This window comes from Gracilinanus agilis, chromosome 1, assembly GCF_016433145.1.
Source record: "Gracilinanus agilis isolate LMUSP501 chromosome 1, AgileGrace, whole genome shotgun sequence".
Lineage (NCBI taxonomy): Eukaryota > Metazoa > Chordata > Mammalia > Didelphimorphia > Didelphidae > Gracilinanus > Gracilinanus agilis.
In genome coordinates, this window is record NC_058130.1 from 200,434,882 (window position 1) to 200,446,854 (window position 11,973).

Sequence of the window (11,973 nt, forward strand, 5' to 3'; positions counted from 1 at the left end):
AGGAAGGAAGGAAGGAAGGAAGGAAGGAAGGAAGGAAGGAAGGAAGGAAGGAAGGAAGGAAGGAAGGGAGGGAGGGAGGGAGGGAGGGAGGAAGGGAGAAAGGAAGGGAGGGAGGAAGAAAGGAAGGAAGGAAGGAAGGGAGAAAGGAAGGGAGGAAGCACCCAGAATAGCAACAATCACATCAAACTCATTTGGTGGTATGTAAACCATGGCACTGTGAGACTGATGTTGTCCCTATTTCAAATTAATATTTGAACTGTAGATCACATTTATGATTACCCAGATAGAGTCTTACTGTCAACCTAAAGATAAAACTTGGAAAGAAATCTGGTGTCCAGAATTATATGATTAAAATTTTAAAAGCACCCTATGTTCCGCTATGAAATAGAAATGTTTTTTAATTCATATGGACAAAGGATTATGCAGCAGAATCTGTCAAGGGTTGAAAGAGTCTGTTCAAATTCTGTTTTTCCCATTGCCTACAGGGAAATTTGCTGCTGACAAATGGGGTGGGGGGTTGGAGAAAGATTTAAAGCTGGAATGACCCATTGCGGTCATTGAATTCAGTTCCCTCATTTTATAGATGACGAAACCAGTGCGCAAAGAGGTCAAGTGATTGGCTCAAAGTTATGAGATTACATTGAATCCAAGTCTTCCTGACTCCAAGTACAATGATTTTTCCACTACACCTTGAAAAAAAAAACACACCAAATTTGGCTATGCACATGCTCTTTTTACTTTCAGAGCTTTTGCTCATAAAACCTTCCCATCCTGGAAGTTTGCTCATCCTCTTCCTCAAATCCTAGCCATCTTTCAAGGACCACTTCAAGTCCAACTTTGCCCATTATTTCCTATGTTGATCTCTTCCATCTCTGAATTTTTACTGCATTTACTCTACCAAACAATTTTACTTAAAAAAAAAAAAAACCTTACCTTCTTTCTTAGTGACAACCCTAAGATAAAAAGGCAAGGGCTAAACAAACAGACATAATTGACTTGGCCAGAGTCACATTCCAAGAAAAATGTCTGTGGTCAGATCTGAACCCAGGTCCCCCTGACTACAGGCCTGGCACTCTCTCCACTGTGATACTTAGCTGCCCCATGCCTAAGTTTATTGAAATTTAAAATGTATTATTCAAAACTTGTAAGGCTAAATAAGTGGGAAAGTAATTTAAATAATTAAACTTCTGAATTACATTTTTTTGTAAGTTTAGAGGATTTACACTTCTAAAGTTTTTAAAATTTAAAACTGCACTTAGACTTTTTGGAACATGCTATATATAAAATGCATGTGTATATGTGTATGTGTTTGTGTATCTCTCTAAACCTATAATCAGACCTGTGATACCATTGTATAGGTAATTTCACTCCATTGTCCCAACGATTTCACTCTTACTTATACTCTGTACCCTTGTTGGTGAACCTATGGCACATGTGCTGAAGGGGGCTGCTCCCCTCCCCCTTTCCACATACCTGAGGACATTTCTCACATCACCCACCCTTCTGCCCAGCAGCCTAATGGGAGCACTTCCTCCCTCCCCTGTCTAGGATAAGGTGATGGCTCACATGCACATGAGGGTCACAGTTTGGGGACTCAGATTCTAAAAGGTTCACCATCACTGCCCTATACAAAACAATTTCATTCTTTACTACAAACTTGCTAATTTTTTTTATTCAAAAAAATATTACTATTATAAACAACATGTCTCCAATACTTAACCTGGAGAAGAGGAGCCTCAAAGGTTTGTATACAGAGAAGATACTTCATAGTTATCAGAGGTCTGATGAAAGCTAAGAATGCTATGAATTCTTTGTTTTCCCCTTTTCAGATTCAACTTGCATTGAAAAGTGTCCTGATGGCTACTTTACAGATACAGAGAATCAACAGTGTTCTCCCTGTCATAGCTCTTGTGAGACGTGTGAAGGGAAGCATAGCACCCAATGTCAATCCTGCCGCCCAGGCTGGTTCCAGCAGGAAAACAAATGTCTGCTGGAATGTGAGGAAGGGTAAGACTGTCTTATAAACTCCAGCTTGGCACAAGGCTGTCCACAATCTGACTCCAACTTTCCTTTTCAGGAATCTTATTTGATTTAAAGAATGATTTTTAAACTCTTAAGTCTAGAATCCCAGGGAATAGAGTTTCGACCCAAGATTCTTGAGTATAAGGAACACCTTCTACCAATGTGGGTCATCATCTTCTCTGTAACTGTAGTCTTTTTTTTTTTTCAATTAAAACATTACCTTCTATCTTAAAATTTATACTAAATATCAGTTCCAAGACAGAAGAGAGATAAGGAGTAGGCAACTGGGGTTTAGTGAATTACTCAGGGTCATACAGGTAGGATCTTTGAACCCAGGACCTCCCACCACCAGGTCTGGCTCTCTATCCATTTAGTCACCTAGATAACCTTATAATTATAGTCTTAAGAGAATTTCCCAGAGAGGGGAATTTAATTAATTGAGAGGTTAAGTGACTTATTCAAGGTCAAACAGTGTGTCAGAAATAGATCTTGAATCCAGATCTGCATGGTCCTGAAGTCACTTCTTCATCCAGTATGCCAGTATGCCATGCTGCTTCTCTCTAGTATTCAAATCTATCCAGAATAAAAGAAATGAAGGAAGGAAATGGGCATTTATTAAATGCCAACTACAAGGCAAATATTGTGCTAACCACTTTACAAATATTATATCATTTGATTCTTACAACAATGGTGGGACATAAGTGCTATTATCTCAATTTTACAGTTGAGAAAACTGAGGCAGACACAGATTAAGTGACTTGCCCAGGATCATATAGCTAGGAAGTGTCTAAAAACAGATTAAATTCAAGTCTTCCTGATCCCAGGTTCAGAGTGCTAGCCACTGTATCACCTAGTTGCCAACCTGCCTTTCTAGATAAATTTGATTCTAAGAAAGTCTTATAAATATTTGAGCCTGGCATTCAAGGCCATCCATAATTGGGACTCCAACCTTTTTTTACTTGACTGTATTCCCCTTAATATACTCTGAGTTTCAGCTCATTGTTTCCCCTCTCTCATCCTGCCTTTCATAACCAGTGTGTCATCACAAAGGCCTCCCCTACTCCTGGAATGAGGCATCTAGATGGCTCAGTGGATAGAGCACTGAGACTGGAGTCAGTAAGTCCTGAGTTCAAATTTGACCCAGATACTCACTAGCTCTGTGACCCTGGAAAAGTCACTTAAGCCTGTTTGCCTCCTTTTCCTCATCTGCAAAATGAGTTGGAGAAGGAAATGGCAAACTACTCTAGTGTCTTCGTGACAAAAATCCCAAATGAGCTGGAACACAGAGTGTATTAAGGAGAATTGAAGGTTAGAGCCCCAATTATGGATGGCCTTGAGTGCAAAGCTCAAGTGTTTGTAAGGCTTTCTTAAAACCAAACTAGAAAGGAAATCTGGCAACAAAGTGGTACAGTGGCAAGTCTGGACTTGGGATCAGAAAGACATGATCGAATGTGGTCTTAGATACTAGCTGTATGACCCTGGGCAATTCACTTAATCTGTGTCTGCCTCCGTTTCCTCAACTGTAAACTGAGGATAATGCTTAATAAATATGAACTCTGAAAAGAAGAGACTTATTGATCTGCAGCAGTCCTATCTGCTACCTAACCTCTCCCTTCTTCTTCTAAGACCCAGTGAGATTTGAATAGTAACTAGGTAGAGCACCCTCATCTGCCTCAAACTGTTTATTACTCCCTCTCCAGAGCAGGATATGGTCTTTGAGGGTCAACAATCTACAAGTCAACAGGTTAAATACAGTGTAAGAGGAAGCAAGCCTGTCTGTTGGGATGCAGCACCTCAAAGATGGCTGCTAATCACACTTTCAGCGCCAGAAAAGATCTCAGTCATCACATGACAACTGATTTATTTTACAGAAAAGGAAACTGAGACCTCAGAACGTGAATAACTTACCTAAGATTACCAAAGCAGGGGCTATAATTTGAACTTGAATCCTCTGATTCCAAATCCTGACTTTTTACTATGTTGGGATGCTGACTAGGCAAACATGTCATCTCTACTACTTACTAGTGGCCCTTCTTATATTCTAAGTTAATGAATTCAACAAAATGCGGCGATGTCCTTCTGATGTATTATGTTTGCATTTGCTCAGTTCTTAGCTGATGAGCTTCCTTTCCATGTGGCTCCCATTGTGACTTCCTATCCAACCAAGTGCCATCCCATGAATCTTTCTTTATTCAAGCTGTGGCTCCCTCTAATTTTGCCTGCCTCTTTCTTTCATTATTCTTACCTTTCCTTTGGCAATTCTTTTTAATCATTGTACTTTTCAAATCTATTATGAATGGGTTGATTCCCTTGTCTTGATTGACTTGAGGCTGCCCTCAGTCATCTATGCAGAAAAACATAGATGAAAATTTCCCCTTGTCTAAGTTTCCAGGAAGCTTAATGTTATTACCTAAGTGGCATTAATTAGCAAGTCTGAAAGGGGCAGCTCATATAACATATCTATGTCATAAGTTGAGAAATACCTAGACACAGACTTGAGCTGTAAGAATAGCCCCTTTCCGATGTAAATGCTAAACGATCGCTCTATTGCAAATTTTAATAATATGGAAATAGGTTTTAAACAATGATAAATGTAAAATCCAGTGGAATTGCTCATTGGCTCCCAGAGTGGGGAAGTGGGGGGGAAGGGGGAGAAATAACATGAGTCATGTAACCATAGAAAAATATTCTATATTAAATAAACAAATGGAATTAAAAAAAAAAGAATAGTCCCTTTCATTTTGACTATTAAGAAGGGAATGCTAAACTGAAAATTGGTCTGAACTGCTTTTTTTTTTTTTTTAGCTATATTTGAAAGCTAACATGAACCCTCCTCATTCCAAGATAGTTTAAGTGTATATTCTTGCCAGGTAGGAGGTAAACTAAGGAGCATCTGGGGAGTTGGTCTGAGGCACTGAATTTCTAGGGTGTCAAAATATCATAGGTGAATCTGCTCCATAATCTAGAAGCCCCTCCTTGACTAATCTTTCCTCCCACTCAATTGAATTAACTTAATTCTATTAATTTCACATAATTAATTAAAAGTTGATTTAAGAAGTATTTGCTTATTTTGTGCTGATTAATCCAGGTGGAGCCCTTTTATATGTTCCTTGTCCAAGAGTGGGTTTTTTGCTCTATGGGTGTTAATATCATTAGTTATGGGTTCTGCCCTAGAAGCTGAGAGTTCAACAAGATTATTTCTTGAGGCCCTTCTAGGTAATAACCCCACTCCTCTTATCTTACCTACAAAAACTACATTGGCACCCTACCAAAAATACAATCATTTCCAGGTTCAGGTGGTGGGTTAGCATTAGACTAAATTTGTAGTTGTTATTCACGAGAATCTTAAAAATATGTTTTTGTTGCTCTTTCAAAGGAACCCATCTGTTAATGATGAAATCTGCATCCTTTATAATGTCCCCACCCATTTCGATAGGATTTGATTGTGTAATAATTAGAAAAATAACTCAGAGGCCCATTCACAATTTTCGCCATTTCCTTTTCCACTTTTAATGTGGCTCAAGGCCAGAGTCTGAAATGGAGAAAGGGTTGATCAGATTAAGCTCTGTTAAGAGAATAAATAAACGAAATCCTGGAAGGACCAGCTACCACAATGTTCTCAAGGGGGAAAACTTCTTAAGAAGGAAATGGAAAAATCCAGTCTTTTAGGTGAAAATTTGACTCCTCCCTCCAGTAAGGGGAAAAACAAGATATGAAAATAGAACTGATTCGTTGTGATAAAGAGGAAAGAAATGAATGTTTCCTTTAGCCAGGAAGTTTCTCTGAAAGTCATTGCTTTCTCCTTCATTTCAGATATTATGCAGAAAATTCCACTGGACTATGTGAAAAGTGCAATCAGGACTGCAGGAAGTGTTGGGGCCCTCACTCAACAAACTGTTTGTCTTGCCATAAGTATTTCTTCCTCCTCCACTCTAAAGGAGAATGTCATCGCAGCTGTCCTGAACACTACTACATGGAAAACAAGACACAAACCTGTGAGAGATGTCACCCAACCTGTAATGAGTGCAAAGGTGAGGAAGATACTCTATGAGTGGAATTTATCATATGGGCATATGAGATTTAGCATGACTTCTTTTCATCTCCTGTCCCAAATTCACATATCCTTAACCAGTCAGTTAACCAGCTCTGATTAAGTGTCTACTATATGTTAGGCCCTCTACTAAGTACTGACTATTGAAAAACAAAAGTTAGTCTTTTCTCTTTTTTAAAAAAAATTTTTTCCGTAACAATTCATTTTTTCCTAATCACATGTAGTAGCAATTTTTAACATTTTTTCTCACATTTTGAATTCTAAGTTCTTTCCCTCCCTCCCTTCCACTCTCTGTGAAATGGTAAGAAGTTTGACAAAGGTGCTATCATCTACCATATACATATTTCCATATTCATCATGTTGAGGAAGAAAACATATATCATTAAAAATAATCATAAGCAGGGGGCAGCTGGGTAGTTCAGTGGATTGAGAACCAGGCCTAGAGACAGGAGGTCCTAGGTTCAAATCTGGCCTCAGACACTTCCCAGCTGTGTGACCCTGGGCAAGTCACTTGACCCCCATTGCCTACTCTTACCACTCTTCTGCCTTAGAGCCAATACACAGTATTGACTCCAAGACAGAAGGGAAGGGTTTAAAAAAAATTTTTTTTAATTTAAAAAAATAAAAAATAATCACAAGCTCTCAAAGAAAATAAAGTAGAAAATAATATGCTTTGATCTGCATTCAGATTTCAAAAGTTCCTTTTTTTTTTTTTTTTAAACCATCTTAGAATCAATACTATGTACTGTTTTAAGGCAAGAGTGGTAAGGGATTAGGTAATGGAGGTCAAGTGACTTGCCTGACAGTTTTTCCTATGAAAATGGATAGCAATTTTTTTTATCATGAATCCTTTGGAGTTCTTTATAATCATTGTAATAGTGATAATAATTTAATCAGTAATAGTTGATCATCATCCAATATCATTGTAACTGTGTACAATGTTCTTCTGGTTCTACTCACTTCACTTTGCATCAGTTTATATACATCTGTACAGTTTTTCTGAAATCATCTTGTTCATCATTTCTTGTAGCATGATTAGTCTTCCATCACAATCATATACCACAACTAATCCCCAAATGATAAATAACCCTTCAATTTCCAATTCTTTGCCACAACAAAAATATATATGCTAATATATGTATACATATATACATATATATATGTTTTTTACAAATAGGTCCTTTTTCCTGTTGACTTGGAAAAAAACACAGAACTATTAAATAGTCAGAAAAACCACTCTTTAATCAAGGGAAGGGGTTCAGTGCAATATTAGACCTCCACACAGAGCTGTGTGCTAATACCCACACAGAGCTCCAAGGATTGAAATTCTGGATGCTCTGGACACTGACCCCTGGGAGAGCCAACCACACTAGACTAATTACTCCAAGGAACAAAAGCATTTGAGATCTGGGGAGATCCAGGGGCATGGGAAGATGATTGACATTACCATAGCTATAAGGAAATGGGAGTGTTCAAACTATACTGACAGGATACAATCAAGCTTGGGAAAGGAATCATAGTCAGAGGCTAGGGTGGAAGGCAGTGATTCCCAAAGTGGGCACCACCACCCCCTGGTGGGTGCTACAGCGATCCAGGGGGTGGTGATGGCCACAGGTGCATTTATCTTTCCTATTAATTGCTATTAAAATTTTAAAAATAATTTCCAGGGGGCTAAGTAATATTTTTTCTGGAAAGGGGGCAGTAGGCCAAAAAAGTTGAGAACCACTGGGAATGGGCTACTTACAATGGATAGTAAGAGGATGGTCCCTGCCCAGGTGTGGGTCTTCTTGGGAAAGGCTCTCTGATACAATGGGTATCTGCTACCTAAGACAAAAAGAGTACTTAGCATATGCTTAGTCCCACCTAACTGGGATAGTCATTTAACTTAGAGTCCATTATTCAGTCTGAAACTGCTAGCCTGAAATTCCCTTCAGGGTGGATTCTCAGGGGAACGGGAACAAGTCCAAATTTTGGGGTCTCCAACTGACAAGCTCGTCCTAAAACTTGGGGTTCATAGGATATTACTAGGTTACAAGTTTGAGGTTTCTAGATTCCATGTTGATACTTCTTTTTTTCATATTTCTTTGGGATATATATATACCCCATAGACATGATTCCAATTTGTTTTCCAGAATAGTTTTATCAGCTCACAACTCTACCAACAGTGCATTCGTGTCCCAATTTTGCCACATTCCCTCCAACATTTATCATTTTCATTTTCTGTCATATTAGCTAATTTGCTGGGTATGCATTGATTTACTCAGAATTGTTTTAATTTGCTTTTCTCTAATCAATAGGGATTTGGAGCTTTTTTTTTTTATGTGACTATAGATAGCTTTGATTTCTTCATCTGAAACTATCTAGTCAAATGCTTTAACCATTTATCAATTGGGGAATATATAATCTTTCCTCTTAAGGAATTTCGCAATCTAATGGGAGAGACAACATACAAACAAGATAAATACTGGATGAATTGGTGATAATCAACAGAAGGAAGGCACTAGCATTAAGGGGGATCAGGAAAAACCTCTTGTAGAAGGTGAGACTAGCTGAGACATGGAATCAGAAAAGCCAAAAAGTAGAGAAGAGGAAGGAGAGCATTCCAGGCATGGAAGATAGAAAATTGGCTGGGAGATGGAGTGCCATGTGCCTAAACAAATGACAGAAAGAAGGCCAGTGTCACTGAGGCTCAGAGTACATAGAATGTTTTAAATAAGACTAGAAAAGTAAAAGGAAGGCCAGGTTATAAAGAACTTTGAACGCCATTGTCAACTTGAAATCTAGAAACTCCCAAGTTTAGTTAGCTTGAAAGCTGATGACATCAGATTTGACCTTGTCACATGAGAATTTCTCCTGGAGGGAAATCCCAGCTTCTCAAGTTTTGAACTAACAATAGACCTTAAAGTGTTTTAGGTGGAACTAACTAGCCACTCAATCTAGTTGTCCTAGTAGATTCTTCCATTGTGTCAAAGCCCTTTTTCAGGTAGCCCAGCCCTAAGACTGGATCTTTCCCTTTAGCATCCATAGTAAAATAATCAACCTCTCCCTCATAATCCTGTCTAGAACTCTTCATTTCTTTGTAGCCATTTTAAATCTAATCAATCATCCTATACTCAGTTCCCCAGGAGGTATATAAGTTCCCCAGGTTTCATGGCTCCTCAGAGCTATCATGCTGGGTGATTTCTCCAAGGGATACTGTCCCCAGAGTCCCAGGGTGTAGATCCTGTAAAGGTTTTGGTGCTGGGCTCTGGACCTGGCCAAATATTGGACTTATTCCTCTTCTGATTAAAGACTTTCTGACTACTTTGGTAGTTCTATGTTATTTCCAAATTAACACCATATAGAGGGTTTTATATTTAATCCTGGTGCTAATAAGGAGTCACCAGAATTTACTGAATTGGAGTGGTGGGGTGAAAAAGTAATGGGAAGAACTTCTGAATAAGTCAGAAGATCTGGGTTCTACTTCCAACTCTGCTACTAACTCATCATGTGTCATTTTTTACAAGTTACTGCCCCTCTTTGGACCTGTTCCTCTTCCGTAAAATGAAGGTGCTGAACTAGATGTCCTCTAAGATGCCTTCCAAATCTGGTATTCTAGCAGCGTTTCTGTGCACTTCCAGGTTTTATAGATTCTTCATAATCAAGCCCACCCAACCTCATTTCTCATTTCTTCCATCATGACAAGACAGGTAGCACAGTGAACAATGTGTTAGACTTGGAGTTGGGAATCCCTAGTGTCAACCTGGAAATAAAAAGGACTACCGAAGGAGCAACAAAGGTCTTTAATCAGGACAGAGGAATCATAGAGTCACCACACAACATAACACAGGAGAATGTAGGAGTGTCTCAACAGGGAAGAGTGATCAAAGAGGGAAGCAGTGAGGAAGGAATAACTAACATTTGGTGAGATCAAAGGCTCTAGATGTGATTAAGTGGCTACTGGAAGGAGTGAATAACATTTGATAAGATCAAAGGCTCTAAATGAGATTAAAGTCTGATCAAATCAAAGGCTCTAAGAGAGATACTTTTCCAGAAAAGTTCCAAACCTGCTCCAACCCTGGTCAAGCTAGTTCCTTTTGATAACTATATTTGATTCCTGCTTCTGATAGTATTTACTAGTTAAGGGAGCATCTTCCTCTCACTGTCCTTTAAACTCACTGTGATCATTCCTGCTACCAACTCTTTGTACACACTGGTCCTCTCACCCTAGATCGCCTTCTTCCTTCCTTAGTCTTTCAAATTCTGCCCACATTTCAAGGCTCTCAAGGCTCACCATTTCCAGGGAGTCCCCTTCCATTCCCCTGGACCACATCTATCCTACCCTCCCTCCTCTGAATGGCTATTAAACTATTTAACACTATAAACCTTAGCAGTTTCATATTCTCCAATTGTTTCACATATTTTAACTTTGCCTCCCCAGTTAGTTAGAACTCCTTAAGGACAAACATAATATCTTAAATGACTTCTCTATCCCCTATAGTACCCAGCATAATGCTCTCTGCATAGTAGCTGATAGTCATAAGCAGCAAATCACAATGTAACACTAGGTTCTAGGTTTCACCAACTTCACACCAATGTATCCAACTGCCACCCCTCCCCCCTCAAAAAAGATGCTGTTGCTCAGTCTTTGTTTGGTTGTTCACAACTCTTTGTGACCATATTTGAGGGGGTTTTGGCAAAAATACTGGAGTGGTTTGCCATTATTTTCTCCAGCTCATTTTAGAAATGAGGAAAGTAAAACAAACAAGGTTAAATGACTTGTCCAGGGTCACATAGCTAATAAGTGTCCGAGACTGAATTTGAACTCAGGTCTTCCTGACTCCAGCCTTAGCACTCACTGTACCACCACCCCAAAAAGACGTTTAGCATGAAATAAGTAGGTACAGCAATTGCTTCTTACCCTTGTCACATCTATCAACTGCTCCTTCTAAAGGCATTCATCTGGCTTCTGGTTATCTTCTCCTTATGATTTTGTGAATTGAGTGTATGTTTCCAGCATTAAATCAGATCTGGCAAGAATCTAAGATCCTGATCATCTAAAATCATATATGAATTCCTCTCTGCTAATCCCAAGGATTTATTAGATACCTGAAACCTTAGCATGAAATGGAACAAGAAGTCTTTGAAAAGACTCCCCTTGGAGAGGTGGTTTTTCTTCTTTCTTCAAACACCCTTTCGAAGCTGATCTAAGCCTAAAAGATTATACTAGCTCAAAAGGTCAATACCTTGGAGAAAGGAGAACATAGGAAGAAATCAAGCATTGATTCCACCATGTTATAAAGAAGTTGTCAACCAGTCAGCATTATAGTACCTGATGTTTTCATTCCACATAACTTACTCAAGTACAGGATATTCTCCACTGAGTTCATCCTACTGTCTGTAAAGGAATCCAAAACTTCTAGCTCCCAGAATCAGATTTGAGGAGGTATTAGAACTGACACTTCCTTAAAACATCAAATGCAGGTAAAAATAGCCACATGAGGGAGTGCATTCATACACTTGTACTTATACTTAACTTCTTCCAAAGGAGAAAAAGTCATTCTCTGGGAAGAAAGGGTCAGGCCAATTGGTCTATCATTTAGTAGCAACCTAGAACCAGTTATTTATGAATCAGTGTCTTAGGAAAGCATATTTACCAGAAGGCCCTAGGTTCAAATCTGACCTCAAATACTTCCTAGCAATGTGACCTTGGACAAGTCACTTAACACCTATTACTTAGTCCTTATGGTTTTTCTGTTTTCAAACTGATGATATTTGGTATCAATTCTAAAACAGAAGGGGAGGGAAGGAAAAGAAGACAGAAAGTGAGGAAGGCAGCCAAGAAGGAAGGAAGGAAGGAAGGAAGGAAGGAAGGAAGGAAGGAAGGAAGGAAGGAAGGAAGGAAGGAAGGAAGGAAGGAA

At 38.9% G+C, this 11,973-nt stretch overlaps 1 protein-coding gene across 1 annotated transcript in view; it reads left to right on the top strand.

Moving 5' to 3' along the window:
* Window positions 1-11,973, top strand: part of PCSK5 (proprotein convertase subtilisin/kexin type 5) — a 593,358-nt gene that overhangs the window by 571,439 nt on the left and 9,946 nt on the right. The window contains exons 33-34 of the mRNA XM_044678618.1: window positions 1,830-2,007; window positions 5,836-6,053. Coding sequence (XP_044534553.1) covers window positions 1,830-2,007; window positions 5,836-6,053 — 396 coding nt within the window. The remainder of the gene's footprint in view (window positions 1-1,829; window positions 2,008-5,835; window positions 6,054-11,973) is intronic.